Source organism: Danio rerio, chromosome 4 (assembly GCF_049306965.1).
Source record: "Danio rerio strain Tuebingen ecotype United States chromosome 4, GRCz12tu, whole genome shotgun sequence".
NCBI lineage: Eukaryota > Metazoa > Chordata > Actinopteri > Cypriniformes > Danionidae > Danio > Danio rerio.
Window position 1 is genome coordinate 43,623,175 of NC_133179.1, and position 19,968 is coordinate 43,643,142.

General features: G+C 41.3%; 2 protein-coding genes across 4 annotated transcripts in view; both read right to left on the reverse strand.

Moving 5' to 3' along the window:
- LOC137491225 (uncharacterized) overlaps window positions 1-19,968 on the reverse strand; it is a 482,468-nt gene that overhangs the window by 396,504 nt on the left and 65,996 nt on the right. The window lies entirely within an intron of this gene.
- si:dkey-151g22.1 overlaps window positions 1-19,968 on the reverse strand; it is a 46,326-nt gene that overhangs the window by 7,473 nt on the left and 18,885 nt on the right. For 2 of the 3 annotated variants that reach the window (XM_073946397.1, XM_068219692.2), the window contains exons 8-10: window positions 14,211-14,406; window positions 12,339-14,115; window positions 9,638-9,811 (exon numbers count right to left, since the gene is read on the reverse strand). In XM_073946397.1, coding sequence (XP_073802498.1) covers window positions 9,638-9,811; window positions 12,339-14,115; window positions 14,211-14,406 — 2,147 coding nt within the window. Of the gene's footprint in view, window positions 1-9,637; window positions 9,812-12,265; window positions 14,116-14,210; window positions 14,407-19,968 lie in introns of those variants that run through there. The other variant, NM_001144046.1, reaches the window with a different exon arrangement.

Sequence of the window (19,968 nt, forward strand, 5' to 3'; positions counted from 1 at the left end):
TAGTATGAAATGAATGAAAATGAAATAGTAATTGTAAAAGTTACTGTAATTTCTTTTTTGTGATTAGTTACATGACAATTTTAATATCTCAGAAGCGCATTACACTACTTTTGTATTACTTTTAGGTTACTTAAACCAAAATAACCACAGAAGTAAGACTCATGAATTACAAAATAAATGTTTGATAGTTTGTCTATGTTTTCAAATATATTTCGCTATTAATTGTAATTATTCTGTAAGATTTTTGTTTGCACAAGGAGTCTGACAACAGCCAGTGCTCCACACAGTGATCTGATTATTTGACATACTGTATTTTTTTTTCAAATATATATTCATAGTGCTTCACATTTTCCACATTTTTGATATTTCAGGTTTTTTATTTTTTAATAACTATTAAAAACTATTATAACAATTAAAAAAAAAACTCTTTTCACATTGTCATCATGGGGTATTGTGTGTAGAATTTTGAGGAAATAAATTAATTTATTCCATTTTTGAATAAGGATGTAACATAAAAATGTGGAAAAAGTGAAGCAACATAAATACTGTGTGTATGTATGTATACATTATATATATATATATATATATATATATATATATATATATATATATATATATATATATATATATATATAGAGAGAGAGAGAGAGAGAGAGAGAGAGAGAGAGAGAGAGAGAGAGAGAGAGAGAGAGCTTTGCATGTATGGCTGTGACTGTGTACTAACCTTAATCACTTCTGGGGATGGGGCCTTATTACAGTAAAAGGTAGCAATTTTATTTTACCCAATATATGCATTGATAATATCCACAGATTTTTATATAGTCACAAACAAATGTAAAACCGTTTTAGTATTGGGTTTGCTTAAGTTGCAAACTAGTTTGATCATGTATAAATTTCATTATTGTATAAATATTATTACAAAGGCCTACATCATGCTGACAATCAATGACATGACATAACAGGCGATTGTCCTCTAAATGCACCTGAAAAGACATAAATAACACTTCTGATAATGCTTGAGAAGCATACAGTTCTTCATGTGATATATATATATATATATGTATATATATATATATATATATATATATATATATATATATATATATAAATATTTATATATATATATATAATTTGTAAAATAAAGACTTGCAGGTTAAGGAAACAATAAACAACATGTGATAAAACTACCGCGAGCCCTGGTGCAGATGAAAAGAAAAATAGAAAGATATATGGGTCACTAGAACAGACAGAGATAAGGTGCACGCTGCTGATGCAGCCTGTAGGCAACTCGCCTGCGAGTTGCTTCTGCGCTATGTGCTGCGCACGCGCTCCATCAGCTCTCATTGGGCGTGCGATGGGGGAAAAGTTTTCCTGCATCTATCGCGGTCTTAATCATTTCATGTGCGTGCTACTTTATTTCCGCATATGATCTTTATATCGCGGATCAAGAGCAGTGAGGTGTTTCAGACAACATGCGCAAGCCGCGGTTGCGTTAATCACAACAATTTGGTGTAACAACTTTTATAGCAGGAAAAACAAATACTACTGAAAGTCAATGGATACAGCCTTTGAGCATTCTTACAAATATCTTCTTTTGTGTTCAACATAAGGAAGAGCATAAAACATGTTTAGGCCTATTACAAACAAAGGACAAGTAAGTGAAAGAATTGTCAGTTTAGAGGCTTTAAGCTGTCATGGCAACCATATACTGAACAATGCACACTATGCAGGATATGCGCCACTAGAGTAAGAAATATGACAGCGTAAAATCATTTCTACGAAAGATTATTAGACTTTACCGTTAGTGACAAGATTTATAGTCTATCAAGTGAAAATATTACATGAATATATTTAACAACGGATTGGAGATGCTTTTATACTAAGCATTCTTAACTTTCACAGTGTTATCCCAGATAGCAGGCAGTAATCGGCCGGAGCTCGGCTGCCCTCCAGCGCCTCCTGCTCCGACTCGGAATCGGCGCGTGTTATCCGGGCCGAGTGCGGCCCGCAGCTCGCTCGCGCACATGCGGTTGTGATGCAGCTGTAAAGCACTGGCCCGATTCCAGTCAACCATATCCGGCCCGAGTCTGTCTGTAGAGTCCGGGGCACTTCTGGCAAGGACTCGGCTGATGGCAACCGATTAAGTTCTTATTTTATCTAGTAATCTGTTAGCTCCACGTTTAATGATAATTTGAGAAAATATTCATGGTACGACAGCAACAAAATAATAAGAATATTTAGTGTGGATGGTCGCAATGTTTAGACGCAAACAAAACAATATTATTTATAAATAGATTATAAGATTATTTTTAAAGCAGAAGTTGGTTTCATAATAAACACATGCGTGACTAAACTCCTGATCCAAACTCCAATCCAAACGGTGGCGGTAATGCTCCAAAAAGCTGGTTGTCAACCACCATGGCATGAAGATCACAAGAAAATAAAGTTTGGTTTTTCTAAATTTTCACATGGATTCCGGTCAGAAAGGTAAGCTTTTTACTGCTTGTGTACTGTATACTTAGCGAATTTAGAGCTTAAAACATTTCCACAGTGTTTGGTTGTAACAGCGTTTAGTAATTTAAAACAGTTTGATACGAAATGTAACTTGCTTTAAGAAACACTAATGTGTAGCTAATGTATGCTAACGCTAACAGTTACAAACACGTCTGAAAGTTCCTTTTCCTTTTACACAATGTTAGATTGTAACGTGTGTAGTAACTGAAAACTATTTTAATTATTTTAAAGAAACATGAAACAAATTTGTGTGTATGCTAACTTTGCGTTAAAGAAAGTTTCTGTAGACGAATCCATGAAGTGCGTCACGAAAAATGATCGAATCTCGACTGTTTACTATTCTCTTTAAATTATCCAAGAGAAACATATTAGTATGCGCTTTAATTCATATGTGTTAGCCTATGTGAATCAATTATATCTTATGTTCAATCTGTATTGTTCAGTTAATGTAAAACGTCTTAAAGCAGTTTTTTTTTTTTGTTTTTTATTGACAGTGATAAATTCTGATTTAAATGAATGGGTAACAATATTTGTTGGTTAAGTCTTATTGTTCTTGTTTAACAAAGGTTTGTGGATCATTTTGCAGCACATCACGACCAAAGAAGTCAATGGCACACTCTTTTGAACGTGAATAGGCATGTTATAGTTGGGTGCTTAAAGTCCGTTATAAGCTGTAAACTGCTGATACATTTTCAACATAGATTGAGCTTTTCAGACTTTACATTACTAATTGCTTCAAAAACAGCTGAAATGGTTTATTGTTATTGGCTATCATCATCAAACATTTTTTCACAATGGTAGGTTAATCTTCATGGGTACAGAATAATGCATGTGCTTGGCCATCTTACAAATCTATGTCTCAGATTCATAAGGCTGTCACTCTGCATGAATCTCCGAATAAATCTTGTGCAACCTTCAGTGTACTGATTATTTACACTATAGGTATTATAGGCATTAATTAACTTTGATAGTATTTCAGGATTTGAACTTTTCTTTACGGGAGGTTAACAACAATGTGATGTTTTATTATAGATGCATATGAGGAAGCTCGACTAAAACATTCACAAGCAACTGTGATTTCTGACTGGTAGACAGATGAGGATGATGATCGTCTGTCATACATTCAAAGACAGAACAGGTTTGTTTCCAATTATTTTAAACACATACTGTCAACATAATGTCATTGATCTATTACAACCTGTGAGTTTTGCCCTGGCACTATACTAAAGTGATGTTTTGTTTTGTAAATGTATCTGATCAAGGGACAGTAAAGACACAACTATACCATGATGAAGAAAAATTACTTGGAACAAAGAGGCTGGATAAAAGGCAGGTATGAAGATTTCAGAAATCAATGCAGCACCACAAGTACCATCACCATCAATGACTATGGCAGAAATCTTAAGACCACCATCAACATGCACAGATACTGTACATTCCAGTACACCTATAAACATTTACAGTCCTTGTTCTAGTGCAGTTTGAGATCAAGACAGAACTTATTGCATCTCGTGATGTCTTTGTAAGAATTGAAGACATCACTAAATTTGTTAAGGTTTAATGCAGTTAGAAAGTAAAGATCAACTAGAGAATATCAGCAGTGTCTAGCCCACTGTTGTATTTACAGAAGTTGTATGAGAATAAGCTACAGGTTGATTTATACTAATCTGTTATTTTTCTTTTTTAGCACGACTGACTGAAGTTTTAAAATCATGCAACATCATAAAGCAGCAGCTCGGCCTGATTCTCACAAAACCAAAACAGACGTGATGAAATTCCAGATGTAAACACATTTGACCTTCCTTTGGCCAATTTAATTTGGAAAAGCTTGAAAATCAACTAAAGGAGCAGCCCGAACAAATGAAGAAACTGGTAAGTTCAAGCTCTTGCTAATTTCAAAGTGTTTTAAGTTTTTTTTTTTTTTTGCTTCGTAGCTAGCCAACTTTGGAATCATTGGTGTTTTTCACTAAGCAGTTTGGTGTATCCTGGAAAAGCTTTTGGCTAACTCCTCGGCTAAACAAATTAACTGGAGCAGGCCAAATTAAGAAGTGGCTTTTCGTGCACCCCCCCTTAGGACTGTCGTAGTCAGTAAGTTGGTTTTGAATATAAATTTCAATATGATTAGGGGCTGTTCCATCTCTGTATTTCTTTGAATTATAACCAGAGGAACAAAAAATCTATATACTGTCCCATTTAGGTTTTACTTTTATGAGATCAAGCATTTTTCTTTTTTCTTTTTTTTAACATTAGAACTTGTTCACTACTAATTATCTGTTGATCTTTTAATCACAGATGCAGTGAGGACAAATGTCCATACCACACCACTGATAAAAAAGTGGAAATGCATTACAAGGTAGCTACAACTTGCTCCTGACAGGGATGGAGGAAGAAAGAAGAGAAAGCTAATGTGTCAAATGTCTACATCACTATTTTGTTTTATTTTTTAAACAACAAGTGTATTAAGATGTTCCCTGATACTTGAGCAATTAGTTTATTTCATTTGCATTTATATATATATATATATATATATATATATATATATATATATATATATATATATATATATATATATATATATATATATATATATATTTGTGTGTGTGTGTGTATGTATGTATGTATGTGTATGTGTGTGTGTATGTATGTATGTATGTATGTGTGTGTGCGCCCAATTCTGAAGAAACATCTTAATACATTTTCAATAAACATAATACAAATAAAATTATAAATATAAAATTGCACAAGACGTGTATATATATGAAATGTATAATCATCTCACTCATGTCTTGCTGTTTGTGCCATTTATTCTGTTCAAGTTTATTTAATTTTTTTTATACTTTATACTTCTGCAATTATATATATATATATATATATATATATATATATATATATATATATATATATATGTATGTATGTATGTATGTATGTATATATATATATATATATATATATATATATATATATATATATATATATATATATATATATATTTGTTTATTATTATTTTAATGTTTTATTAAAAAATGTTTCAAGATGTTTCTTCAGAATTCTGCAGTTCTTTTGACTTGTATATTTTACAGATTGTCATTGGTACTTTTAAGATGTTTCTTACTATATCTTAAATTGGTTTCTATATTCAGGTTTATATAAAATTTTGCTGTTTGTACAAGTTTTAAATTCAAGTCTATTGGGAAAACGGTTGTTTTAAAAACATCTGTGTTTGTGTGTAATTTTTAGATTTTTTGTTTAAATCTTTCTGTGTGTCTTTATTGTGTTGTTTTATTGTTGTTTTTATATTGATATTCTTGTGCACTACAAAATTATTTATTAAATTTTAGTACTATTTTTTTCTTGCAATCAATAAACGTTTAACATTTATTTATTTTGTCATTTGTCTGATTATTTTCGTTATAGAATATGTATGCAGTTTGCACTTTATTCAAAGGTTAAATGCAGTGCCTACACTTTGTGTTTACATTATAGCCTGCGTTTGCTGTTATATAGATTCAAATGGTTGTAATACCATAAATCAAGTACCAATGTAATACCAAAAGGTTTTATAAGGTGTATAAATACGGAGTCGCGCCAGCTCCGGGCCGCAGCGCACATTACCATCGGGGCGATTCCGGCGTGGTAGCGTCGGCTCGCTTACGGCCGCCGCATCTGGCCCGAATCGGGCAGTGAGTCCACAGGCATCCGGCCCGAGTCCGGCAGCCGGAGTCGGGCCGAGGTCTCCGGCAGGCGACAATCTAGCCGGAACTGGCCCGAGTGTATTTTGCTATCTAGGATTTATTTATTTTCTGCATCATAAAGTTCCATATTACGCCTATAAGGGCACAAGCATGGCTAAAATTAATGAGGCATATACAGTTGCTTACCTTGTCATTGCTGGGGTTAACAGGTATTTTGCTGATAAACTTTCTAAACTCCGACGATAATTCCAACTCTAGCAACAGTAGATAGACAAGTTTGCCGCTGATTTTTTTCACGCTGCTGCTGCAGTGACGTGGTTTCCGGGCGCGATTTCCGTTTTCTTTTTCCGTTGCATTTCTTTATATATTTATTTTTACTCAGTAATGCATATGATTTAAAATGTAGCAAAGTACAATATGGCAAATCATACTCAAGTAAAAATAAAATTACAGATTTTAAACACTACTCTAAAAAGTACAAATTCTCGAAAAAACTACTTAAGTACAGTAATGTGAGTAAATGTAATTCGTTACTTTCCACCTCTGCCAATACGGAAGTAACTGAAACTGCAATTCATCGAAAATCCGCTAGTCCTGGATCCATAATAGAGCAAATTTCAATTGAGCCCACCGTTAGAATGGCCAACTTTACAGCAGAAAAAAAGGTGTTTACAGCCTGGTACAAAGAACGATTTTGGTTCATAAAGCTAATATTACCCTTCATGACAACTGTGAGAGGGGTGATTTTTTTTTTTATAACTCATCAGTTTCCTTTATATTAGGCTATATTAAGTTTGCATTATTAAAGGCGTGGTCTCGCTGTCGCCGTCATATCACCTCAGCTGACTCCAAATTAGCCTCTGATTTCGGCATGTTCATCCATATTTTTGTTTTATGTGGCTTTACACAGTCAGTTGCCTTTTGATTATTTCCTACAATTATATGATGATTTGGGATGCTGTGTGCACTTTATTGTGTTCACAACTCATTCACTTGGCCTCCGTTTCTCATGTGAGTAAAGTTATATACTCGTAAACCCTCTCTATTAATGCATTTGTTTTATTTAAGATCATGTAACTTAAGTGGATTGTAGTGGTTTTCACTTGCCTGAAGTACAGTCTGGCCACTTTCCCTAATGCTGGCGAGCTCTGGCCCTGGGGCACCTTTATAAATTTACAAACTGTCATGTCAATGTCGAAATATTGGTTTTAATCCTGTTTTTTTATTTGAGATTTGTTAATAAAGAAATCTATTTTTGTACCGTGCCAATGTCTCTGACTGCAATTTGGTGGAACGAACTTGTGCGTGCCTTTTATATGATATGGGTGGTGCGTGTATTTAAATTCTTTGGGTGAAATTCCCAAGGTGGCGTAGTCGGGTAAATCATTAATATTGTCAGATTGGAGGTCTAGCTCCATCCGCCCACCTGCCACCCGTCACAAGTGTTATGCTGGATTTCATCAATAGTCTTGCATTTACTAACACAGACTATATCTGAAGTGTTTGTAAGTAATTCGCGTTTTCCTCCTGTAGAAAAACATATAAACAATACTTAGTGGCTCAATGTATTACAGCAGTGTTTTTAAAAGACTAAACACTTTATTGATATAGTGTACAGCCAAGCACATGTGGTCAGAGTACAAACGAGTTGCAGGTGATAAATTATTAAGCGTTTTCCCAAAGTAAAGTGTGTCTGAACCAGGTCCAAGCAAAATGCCAGCAGTGTCTATAGCTCTGCTCACTCTCCGCCTTTTTGCCCTTGTTTGGTATCCCGCCATGAGTGCTATAACGAGCGAACAAAATGGTGACGGTTGGCCGCACCTACTTGTGGCTTCTTTTGCAGTCTTCAGAAACCTATGGGTAACGTCACGGATACTACGTCCATATATTTTACAGTTTTTGAATATAACTTAATAAAAGCTACATGGATGAGTTATAAAAAATTCAACCCCTCACAGTTGTCATGAAGGGTAATCAAGGCTTCATGCACCAAAGCCATCTTTTGTAGCAGGCTGTAAACATGTTTTTATCAGCTGTAAAAAAAAAAAAAGCCAATTTCCCATTGCAGTCAGAAATCACCTGGACTTCCCGGAGCCAGCCCCTCAAGGCGAGTCAATAAATTGCATGACACAAAACATTTAAAGAGTGACAGAAGTGAGACTTTTCTTCTTTTCTTGTCCATTCTTCCCTTTTTTATTTAGTTACTGATGAATTTCAGCATTGAATTAAATGACTTATTATACTCTTACGCTTGTTTTGTAGCAGAAATATGTCATTAAATTGACATGCATTTAAAAACAATAGTGCAAAATAAATATTTCTTACTGCAATGCTTCATTTTTGTTTGATGCTAATTTATTTTTCATGAAGAAAGTAGTAAACAGCAGGAAATTGACTTTTTATAGCAGATAACTCAGATTCAATCACATTCAAGGCAGCCTGATGATGAGAAATGGAATTAATTGTTAGTATTATTGTCATCATTATCATCACTGATATTTTATAATTATTAGACATTCATATTGGATTTAAATATCAATAAGTCATTATGATTACAGAATTAGTTAGATAAATATTTGTTTTTTGTTAGTTCTGATTGACGATGTTTTCAATTACAATAAATCTGTTAATAAACTATTTGCAGTGGTGCTCCTACATTCATTCTGTTGCTCCTACATTTATTCTGGTGCTCTTAAATTTTTGATGTGCTACCAAGTAAAAAAGTTCATTTCAAGCGCTGCATTAGACAAATACTGTTTTCATGTGATTTTCTAAACTAGTAGTGTTCTAAAATTAATGATTGCTTAATAATCGTGATAACAAAAAAATACATATTCAGAGATTTAAAGTGTGTGAACTGGAGTGATCAGGAGATGTTAGCTGACATGATTTGCTCCTTGTGTTCTTTCATTTGTACTTTTGTCTTCGTCTTCTTGAACATTTAATATACCTGACAACATGAGGAGAGCTCATTTAGTTCAATACCATTATGAACCTCCAAAACCGCACCAGTCATTTGTGTCAGCTCCAAAGCAGTAGAGCAAGAAGAACTCAGAGCAAGTGTTGAACATTTCTATTTACAGGAGCTCAGAAGATGTGTCTGGACACCATTGGGCTTTCTGCTGCACTGTATTCAGTTCTGCATTCTGAGTCAATAAACCCTGGGATTGCCTGCTGCTCCTCCAATTAGTAATGTGACAACACACATATGCAAATAAGATCCTTAAACAGGGGCCAATCATCTGTTAATCAATACTCTGGATTATTTATTAACTACAGGTATAGTATGAGCAGTGTGAAATATAATTACTGATAAACCATAACTCCTGTTATCTGGGGTTTAGTATCAACCAGGGTTAACATGTTCAAGCATGAAAGCTCTAATATAAAACTGTCTGACTGTAGTCATTGTTGAGTGGAGAATCATTTACCTCAGTGTCTCCAGTTTACAGTGTTGACTCTTCAGACCATCAGAGAGAAGCTTCACTCCTGAATCCTGCAGGTCATTGTTACTCAGGTCCAGCTCTCTCAGCACACAGTTTGAGGATTGTAGAGCTGAAGACAAACTCTCACAGCACTGAACAGTGAGATTACAGCCCTGTAACCTTTGTAGAGGACATACACAATATGTATGTGTTGATCTGCTGTGTTTGATAGTCTGAAGCACACCTGACTGTAGTGACTGGTTTAACTTAGTGACTTGGTTTTAGCTTAGAATAGTATGTATGTCTATGAATCTAAAGTAAATGGCTTCTTCAGATGTCTGAATAGACCAAGAATTATATATGTATATATATATATATATATATATATATATATATATATATATATATATATATATATATATATATATATATATATATATATTTTTTTTTTTTTTATTATTATTTTTTTTTTTTCATCAAAAGAAGATCATGCATAGAGGTCCACAGGTGACAGACCATAAAACACATGAACAAAACTAAATAAATTTCCAGAGTTCTGTTTGGCATGCTGTCCAAGCTCAAGAGGCAAGAGGGGAGTCAGAGTACAGGTAGATCTTGAGATTTAAGAACACCCAGGTAATCTAGGGTGTTCCTAGAAAGGTGGGCTTCTGCTACACCTGCATCATCATGAAGGGTTTTACCAGCTGTTTATCCTATCCACAGGATCTGCCCTGGTTTACTGTACAGTAATCCCTGTCTTGGCCTTGTCCTCCTCCCTGTCCGCCTGCCTGTCAGTTTCCCACTCACCATCTGTCCTGTACCCTGTCATGGTTTCATTAACCTGCCTCTCACCCATCACCATTGTTCACTGTAACACCTCCAGCTTGCTGAACTCACTCTTGTCTTGTGTTTTCCTCTGAGAATTATCTGGGGCCTCATGTACGAAGACTTGCGTGGAAATCATACTAAAACATTGCGTACGCACAAAGCTGTAAATGTGTGTACGCAGAAAAAATTTAGATGTATGAAACACTGCGTACGCCGAATCCCACGCATATTCTTTTGTACATCAGAATGAACGTGAAACTGAGCGCAACATGAACGAGCACAAAACCCCTCCCTGCCTCTTCCCCCGTATGAATATGCTAATGAGTCTACTTTGGCAAAACTAAACGAAAAAGCAATGGCAAAAGCAAGAAAAGGAAAAACTTTGAACAGAATGTAAATTGGAGGTGCTGCTTTCGGAGGTAGACCGGAGACAAACGGTGTTATTTGCAAGTTTGTCCTTCGGAATAAACAACAAAAGAAAAAAATAGAGTGGGAGAGTTTAGCAACACAGTTGGGTCTGAGCATCGCACTGTGGATTTTTAAAAAAGAAATAGTGTGGTTTATAGCTGTAAAATGTTAAGATTTTCTTAACAGTCTCAGTGGCGCAGCTCGTAAAACGCATCTCATCATATTTTTACACGTTCGAGCATGAACTCGGTTCGAATCCAGCGGCTGATGAACTTACTCTTTATTTTCCCCGCTACATATTTAGATTTTGCCTATGTACTCTTTATCATGAGAAAGACAAGTAGGAATCATTAATAAGTCTGTGCATCAAATTTAATTTGCACATTTATTGAATGGAAATGTTTCCGATTCACTTATGCCAGTTCATCCTCAGATGGTGCCTTTATAGCAATGCGTGTGCAGTAGATTGCTCCGATTACATTGGGAAAACCGGCGACCGCTGCAAATTGCGCTTTAATGTTTGGATGGTCAACTGTATGGTATGGAAACCTTATATACCTGGTAGATGAACCAGTCTCATACAGCTGAGAAGACACTTTGTGGAGTGCAATTTAACACAACTGCCTCTAGGAGTGGCTAATGGAAATAAAACAGACACGCACCAAAAATGTGCGTACGCCAGCCATAAAGCTGGCATGGAGCTGCGCACATCCCCACGTTCAGTTCATCGTTAGTAAATCCAAACGTGAGCGATTCTGAGCGTGAAATCTGGCGTACGCAGCGTTGATACATAAGGCCCCTGGAATCTTCTCCTAGAAGGGAGCTATGTCGTAGTCCTGGTTGTCCTTGTGTTCTCTGTGTGACACCCTAGTTTTCCATGTAACCCTTTTTAGTTGGCCCATGAGAGAAGATAACAACAGATGCTGAGCAGACCTGAATTTCTTAAATCCATCTACTACACTATTTTAGAGAAGCAGGAGACACATTAAGACAACTGTACTCTTTAGATATGCTTTTACCTCTTCAATAACATCAGCTACTGCTCATAGTTAATGTAGTTTAATAGTTTATTTGCTGTTTTAAAGCAATATTTCACCTGTTTACTCAGCATCAAGGTGCCAAACCTGTATGATCTTATGCATTCTGAACACAACAGGAGATTTTTTAAGACAGAAGAAAACCATTAGGCATTGACCTCTATAGTAGAAGAAACAACTATGTAAGTCAATGGCTACAGGTTTCCAGCATTCTTCAAAATATCTTCCTTTATTTTCAACAGGAGAAAGAAACTTTTAGAATTTTTTTCACTGCCAATACATTAATCTTAAAAACACTAAAATATTGAATAATAAACAATTATTAACAGTATTTTAATGTGCTGACAATATCAATATTGTGCATGTTCACTGACATGATATTGTATTATTTAATATCAGCAAATGTCTATTTCTTAGATGATAGAGGGACTTACAGAGCTCTTTTGGAGGATTTGATGACTGCTGATAGTCTGATGAGACACTCGTCTGATCTCTGGAATTTCTGAAGCTCAAACTCCTCCAGCTCCTCCTCTGAGGTCAACAACACAAAGACCAGAGCAGACCACTGGGCAGGTGAAAGGCAAGCAGATGACAGACTTCCACTACTGAGGTGAGACTGAATCTCTTTCAGCAGAGTTTGGTCGTTCAGTTCATTCAGACAGTAGAACAGATTGATGGATCTCTCTGGGGACAGATTCCCTTCAAGTTTCTGCTTGATGTAGGCAATTATTTCCTCTTTGCTCTGGTCTCTGTCATCCTGCTGTGTCAACAGGCCTCGTAAGAGTTGTCGATTGGACTGGAGTGACAGACCGAGAAGGAAGCGAAGGTAAAGGTCCAGATGTCCATTCTTACTTTCCAGAGCCTTGTCCACTGCAGTCTTTAGGAAATCGGTCACGCCTTTATTTTTGCTTATCTGTAAAAACAATCCATGCTTCTTGTCGCTGTCTAGATTGAGATGTTGATAAAGGGCTGCAATGAACTCCTGAATGCTCAAGTGAAGAAAGCAGTACATGGTACCAAGAAGGATTCCTGTCTCCTCCTTAAAGATCTGGGTACACATGCCTGAGTACACCGATGCCTTATAGACGTCAATGCCACAGTCTTTCAGATCGCTCTCATAGAAGATCACATTGTTTCTTTCCAGCTGCTGGAATGCCAGTTTCCCCAGTGAAAGGATGAGGTTTGGATCCCAGGAGACATCTGCTGTGTTTTCTCCATCATACTTTCTTCTGCTCTGCTGGATCTGAAAGCGGAGAAAGTGTGTGTACATCTGTGTCAGAGTCTTGGGAGATTCCTGCAGTGTTTCAGCATGAGCCCTGTGTTTCAGTTTCAGTATGTTCTGGAGAACAGTGGCTGAAATCCAGCAGAAGACTGGGATGTGGCACATAATAAAGAGACTCTTTGACTGTTTAATGTGATCAATGATTTCTCTGGCCTGATTCTGATCTGTGAGTCTCTTTCTGAAGTACTCCTCCTTTTGGGCATCATTGAATCCCCGTATTTCTGTCAGCCGGTCGATACAGTCAGCAGGAATCTTACTGGCAGCTGCTGGTCTGCTGGTGATCCAGATGAGAGCAGAAGGAAGCAGATTTCCCTTGATGAGGTTCGTCAGGAGAACATCCAGAGAGACTGCTGAAGATACATCACGACACGTCTCATTACCAGCAAAGTTCAGAGGAAGACGACACTCATCCAATCCATCAAGGATGAACAGGACTTTGAATCGTGTGCTTCTTGTAAGGTTCAGTCCTTCAGTCTCTGGGAAAAACTGAGTTATGAGGTCTTTTAAACTTTGTCTTTCTTTCTCCTTTAAGTTCATCTCTCTGAATGGAAGGGGAAATATGAAGCTGATGTCTTGATTTTCTTTCCCTTCAGCCCAATCCAGAACAAACTTTTGCACAGAGACTGATTTCCCGATGCCAGCAACTCCTTTTGTCAGGACAGTTCTGATCTGCTCGTGTTGTTCAGCTGCTTCAAACAAATGTTTGCATTTAACCTGTATCTCTAGTGACTGATGACGTCTGGAAGCAGCTTCAATCTGTCTGATCTCATGTTCAGTGTTGACCTGTTCATTCGCACCCTGAGTGATATAGAGATCTGTGTAGATGTTATTCAGAAGTGTGGAGTCTCCTTGCTGAGCAATTCCTTCAAACACACTTTGATATTTCTTCTTCAGGCTACATTTAAGCTGATTAATGAAGAACAGCTCATCTAAACACAGGAGCAAAGATACAGAGAGATTTAGTCTTGACTTTTCCAGCTATATTAGTAAGTGTCAGACTGACAGATGCCCATGAGTCTCTTACCCTGGAGAGTATCAGCAGCTTGATCTTGCTTCATCTCTCTCAGGAAGAAGAGTGTGAGATCAAGAGCTGCTTCTGTGATTCTGCTTCTGTTCTCATTAAACTCCTTCACAAACTCTTGTCTGTTTTTGTGTTGTAAGATTTTCCTAAAGATTTTTAGTTGATTCTTCAGAAATCTGATCATTTTGCTCTCAAGATTCTTTGATTGAAGAAAAGAGATAAACAATGTTTAAATAAAACATTCATTAATATACAGTTGTACGTCCACAAACTACTCAATAAAGACAAAAAAGACATTATAACATGAGTCTGTTGAACGCTTAACTCTGATTGGCTGATAAACTTTCTAAGTTGTGTTATTTTCAGATAAACACACAACTAAAGCAGATTTGGCAGGTTTTGAGCACAACACATTTACATATCACTACACTGAATGATTCCAGTTAATTCACAGTCAAAAATCACATTAAAACACAACAGAAAGCTTTGGATTTGTAAGAAACTAGTTTCACACACAGGAGAAGTCTGAGGACAAAAACCTGACAAATGTCTGGAACACAACATGGTGGCTTTACCTGTGGGAACGTTCGAGGTTACAGAAGTAACCCTTCGTTCCCCGAGGAGGGGAACGGAAGTGCTATAGGTGTATTTGATCTAGAAAATCCACGTATGGTAGGATTCGGTTCAGAAGCCGCTTGTCTGAAAGAGTATTAAACAGGCCAATGAATTGGCAACGTAAGCTTGCGAAGGTGTGCTTTATTGCCAATTATCCCAGCATATAAGCACACCTGTAGCAAGCAAATGTTATCCTTTTAAGCTGAAGAGACTTTTACCAGCTAAGGGACAGTCATTATGCCGATTATTCCCTCCTCGGGGAACGAAAGGTTACTTCTGTAACCTCGAACGTTCCCCTTCGGTTGGGGAACTCTAGTGCAATAGGTGGATTTGATCTAGAAAATCCACGTATGGGAGAACTATGGAAAACGCCATAATGACTGCACCTTACCAACGCCCTCGATGAGAGGGCAGTCAAGCAAGCGTGACGTACCCAAATCATGGAAGGCGCCGTCCCCACTTCAAAGGAAGTTTTACGGAATAGTTATATTTTTTTGGGAGTCGCTAGCGTCTAGATAATTCTAGAAAATACAACAGTACGTCGGGAAGCGTGCAATCCCGGTAGGGAGGACGCTGCGGAGACCATCCACACCCAATGGGGGAGACAAAATGGAAATACATATGGACTAACCCTAAGAGGGGTAGTACGCATAAGAAGGTGGTTAGCGGATAGGGAAGGCACGGGTCCACACAAGAGGGGGGACTGAATCGTGGCGGAAAAGGCATATGGGATCACCAGTTTGGATCGCACATAGCCGGCACCTATACCCAAAACGCGGGCTGACCAGCGGGCAGACCTACAACGTAGTGGGCCAGCAAGTGACTCCTCTGCTGAGTCAGTGCTGGGGGCCACGGAGGAATCTGCAGGGCTCACCTGACGGTGAACTTTACTGACAGACAGGGAGGTGCACATTTCTCCGTGTTAGGGAAAAAAGGCACCGCAAGTGTGTTACAAAACCCCACCGAGTTGTTTCCTCAATCACCAAGGGTTACCTAGTACCCTTGAAGAAACCGGCTCCACTCTCAGATTGTAAAACCTTGCAAATGTGTTGGGTGTCGCACAGCCCGCAGCTCTACAGATGTCTGTTAAAGAGGCACCGCGTGCACACGCCCAAGAGGATGCAACGCTTGGGCACATAACCCGGGCGGGGTCTCAGGATAATGTGAGAAAAATCCGGCCCGAATTCCAGGCACGAGTCACTGACTGAAAATGCCTCCAGGTCCATGACCCTCTTAATGGAAGCCAACGCGACCAGCAGAGCTGTCTTCAGGGACAGAAATCTTAAGGATACTGACTCGAGTGGCTCAAAGGGATCTGTGCGCAAGCTCGTGAGAACGAGGGCGAGATCCCAAGAGGGCATGAGAGGGGGGCGAGTTGGATTAATTCGCTTAGCGCCTCTGAAGAACCGGATGATGAGGTTGTGCTTTCCCACGGTGCCGCCAGCTACCGCGTCATGATAAGCGGAGATGGCAGCCATGTAAACCTTGAGAGTGGAGGGCGACAGCCTGCTCTCCAGCATCTCTTGAAGGAAAGAAATCACAACACTGATCTGGCAGGTTCGGGGGTCTTCTCTGCGAGAGACACACCATTCAGTGAATAGACTCCACTTCAGGGCGTAGGCGCGCCTCGTGGAGGGGGCTCTAGCCTGAGTGATGGTATCAACCACCGCAGACAGTAGGCTACCTAAGTCTTCCTCGAGTCTAAGGACCACACGTGGAGGTTCCAGAGATTGGGGCGAGGGTGCCAGATGGTGCCCTGTCCCTGAGAGAGTAGGTCCTCTCTCAAAGGGACCCGCCAGGGGAGGGCCGTTGCGAGGAGGGAGAGCTCTGATATCCAGGTCCGGTTGGGCCAGGGGGGCGCAACTAGCAGAACCTGCTCCTCGTCCTCCCTGACCTTGCACAATAGCTGCGCAAGCAGGCTAACTGGGGGAAACTTGCGTGTGCCCCGAGGCCAGCTGTGGGCCAGTGCATCTGTGCCGAGAGAGCCCTCGGTCAGGGAAAAAAACAACTGGCAATGAGCATTCTCCGGAGAAGCAAACAGATCGATCTGGGCCTCCCCAAATCGCGCCCATATCAGCTGGACAGACTCGGGGTGGAGTCTCCGTTCTCCAAAGTGTATTTGCTGCCGTGAGAGCGCATCGGCTGCATGGTTGAGCATACCTGGGATGTGAAAGACCCGCAGCGATTTTTGCTGCGGATGACTCCAGAGGAGCAGGCGGCGGACGAGCTGAGACATGCGGCGAGAGCGCGTATCCCCCGTGCGGTTGACATACGCTGCCGCCGGCATACTGTCCGTCCTGACCAGCACGTGTTGCAGCTCCAACACCGGAAAAAAGCAGTGGAGAGCGAGGAACACTGCCAACAGCTCTAGGCGATTGATATGCCAATGCAGCTGGGCACCTTTCCATAGGCCCGCAGCTGCATGCCCGCGACACACGGCTCCCCAGCCCATGTTGGAAGCATCTGTTGAGACAACAACATGACTGGACGCCTGTCCCAGAGGCACATCGGCCTGCAGGAACGAGGGGTCGTTCCAAGGGCTTAGGCGCGGCGACACAGCGCAGTAACAGAGACTCGGTGTGTGCTCGCATGCCATGTGCGTCTTGGGACTCTATCTAGAAGTCAGTGCTGAAGTGGTCTCATATGGAGCAATCCGACCGGCGTGACAGCCGCAGCAGATGCCATATGCCCCAGTAGCATCTGAAAGTATTTCAGTGGGACCACTATTTTGCTGTCGAGCTCCCTCAGACAGTTTAGCAACAGGCGAGCGCGCTCTCCGGAGAGGAGCGTTACCATGGTGACCGAGTCCAGCTCCATCTCGAGAAAAGAGATCCTCTGCACTGGGGCGAGTTTGCTCTTTTCTCTGTTGACCTGCAACCCCACCAGGCGAAGGTGCCAGAGCACCTTGTCTCTGTGCATAATCAATTGCTCCCGCAAGTGGGCTAAAATCAGCCAGTCGTCGAGATAATTGAGTATGCGGATGCCCGCAAGCCGAAGGGGTGCTAAGGCACCCTCCGAGAGTTTGGTGAAGACCCGCAGAGATAGAGAGAGCCCGAAGGGGAGGACCTTGTATTGCCACGCTCGACCTTCGAACGCAAACCGCAGACACTGGCGGTGGTGTGGAAGAATGGAGACATGAAAATACGCATCCTTTAGGTCTATGGCTGCAAACCAATCCTGAGGACGAACGCATCGGAGAATGCACTTCTGCGTACGCATTCTGAACGGCAGCTTGTAAAGACAGCGGTTCAAAACCTGCAGATCTAGGATTGGCCGTGACCCACCGCTCTTTTTGGGTATGATGAAGTACGGGCTGTAAAGCCCGCTCTCCATCTCGGCTGGAGGGACCGGCTCGATTGCACCCTTCGCCAAGAGGGCAGCAATCTCCTCTCGCAAGATAGGGACGGACAGGGGGTTGACCCTGGTGAAATACACGCCCGTGAACTTGGAGGGCCGTTTCGCGAACTGAACCGCATAGCCGAGTCTGATTGTGCGTATGAGTCACCGCGAGGGGCTGGCCCACGCTAACCAGGCAGGCAGAGCCCTCTCTAATGGCGTAATCGCTACAACCGCTGATGTACCAGTGGTGGGGCAGCGCAGAGCAGGTGTGCTGATCCGGGAAGCGTGAGGGTCCCGCGGAAGAGCTGGAGGAGAGCGATTCGCTCTGGCTCCGCACCCTGATTCCGGAGAGGGTGCTCGAGGACTGGGGGAAAGGAGACCGTCCCCCCAGCGCCCGTGAGCCACTGGCAGAGCATGTAGACCCTGCAAGTGGTGCGTCCCAGACTGGCAGGGTTCGAGCTGTCACATCCGGGGAAGGGGAAAAGTGCTCTTTCAATGAAATTTTGGTGGCACTGAAAAGTACCGTTGGAATATGGGCCCCGCCCTCCAGCGGGGAAAGAGCAAGTTTCCTCCTCTCCGGCTGGCTACCGGCTTCTGACGTGCTGGACGCACCCGCTTCGCCGGAGGCGGGGCAGCACTCGTTGGCGGGCACCCTCGGCGAGGAGTAGCGGAGGTGGATGGCTTGGTAGGCGAGAAAAGAATCAAGAAAGCGAACTTTGTCGACATCGCGCATATCAGCCAGGTTTAGCCAGAGGTGGCGTTCCTGGACCACAAGTGTGGACATCGTCTTCCCCAGCGCACATTTAGTAGACTTAGTAGTCCGGAGAACATAATCGATCACGGTGCGCAGCTCGCAAGCCTGGGTTAGACCCACCCTCGTGCAGCTAGGCCAGTGCCTGCGCTTGGTAGCGCTGGTAGGTGGCCATCGCATGCAAGGCGAAAGCAGCCTGGCCCGCAGCCTTGTAAACTCTAGCTCCGAGGGAGGCAGATAACCTACAGGCTTTGGACGGGAGACAGGGCGGACCCTCCGATGCCGCGGAGGACATCTGGTCTCTGGTGTCTGCGAGCGTGAGAGCTACCATCTGGTTAAATCGACCACTCCCAGCACCCGAAGCTTGGATGGAGGAGCGGGAGGTCCGCGAGCCCTTAGGCGGCAGATTATCTCCCGCTGAGACCCTCAGAACTGTCCGAGCGCCCGCTGCAGAGCAGGAGGCGACTGGGGTGGCTTGCTCTCTTACGATAGTTAGCCGCGATCTCAACTGCGCAACGGCATCGCAATGACATGAACTTCCCCCGAGCACCACATTAACATGCTGGACCCCCAAACATGTAATACAGTGATCTGCCCATCATCCGGAGCCAGGAAACCCCTCCAACCAGAAACGCACAGTCTAAGCGCCATCCTGAAAAGGACGTGCTGCACGACTGTGTTGCTCTTTTAGGAAAGTTTGCAACTATACGCACCGCTCTGGAGGACTGGACCCAAAGAAACGCCAGGCAAGGGAGAAACCCAGCTCAACCGTCTGCCGCTGCGTAGACTTGCTCTGGACTGGGAAACACTCGTTCACTCAAAGTCGCTGTAGCAGCAAGATGAACCCTCATGAACTCGATCAGAAAAGTCTCTGAAGCGAAAAGGATGGCGTTTGCTCGCTCCAGGTGTGCTTATATGCTGGGATAATTGGCAATGAAGCACACCTGCGCAAGCTTACGCTGCCAATTCATTGGCCCGTTCAATACTCTTTCAGACAAGCGGCTTCTGAACTGAATCCTCCCATACGTGGATTTTCTAGATCAAATCCACCTATAG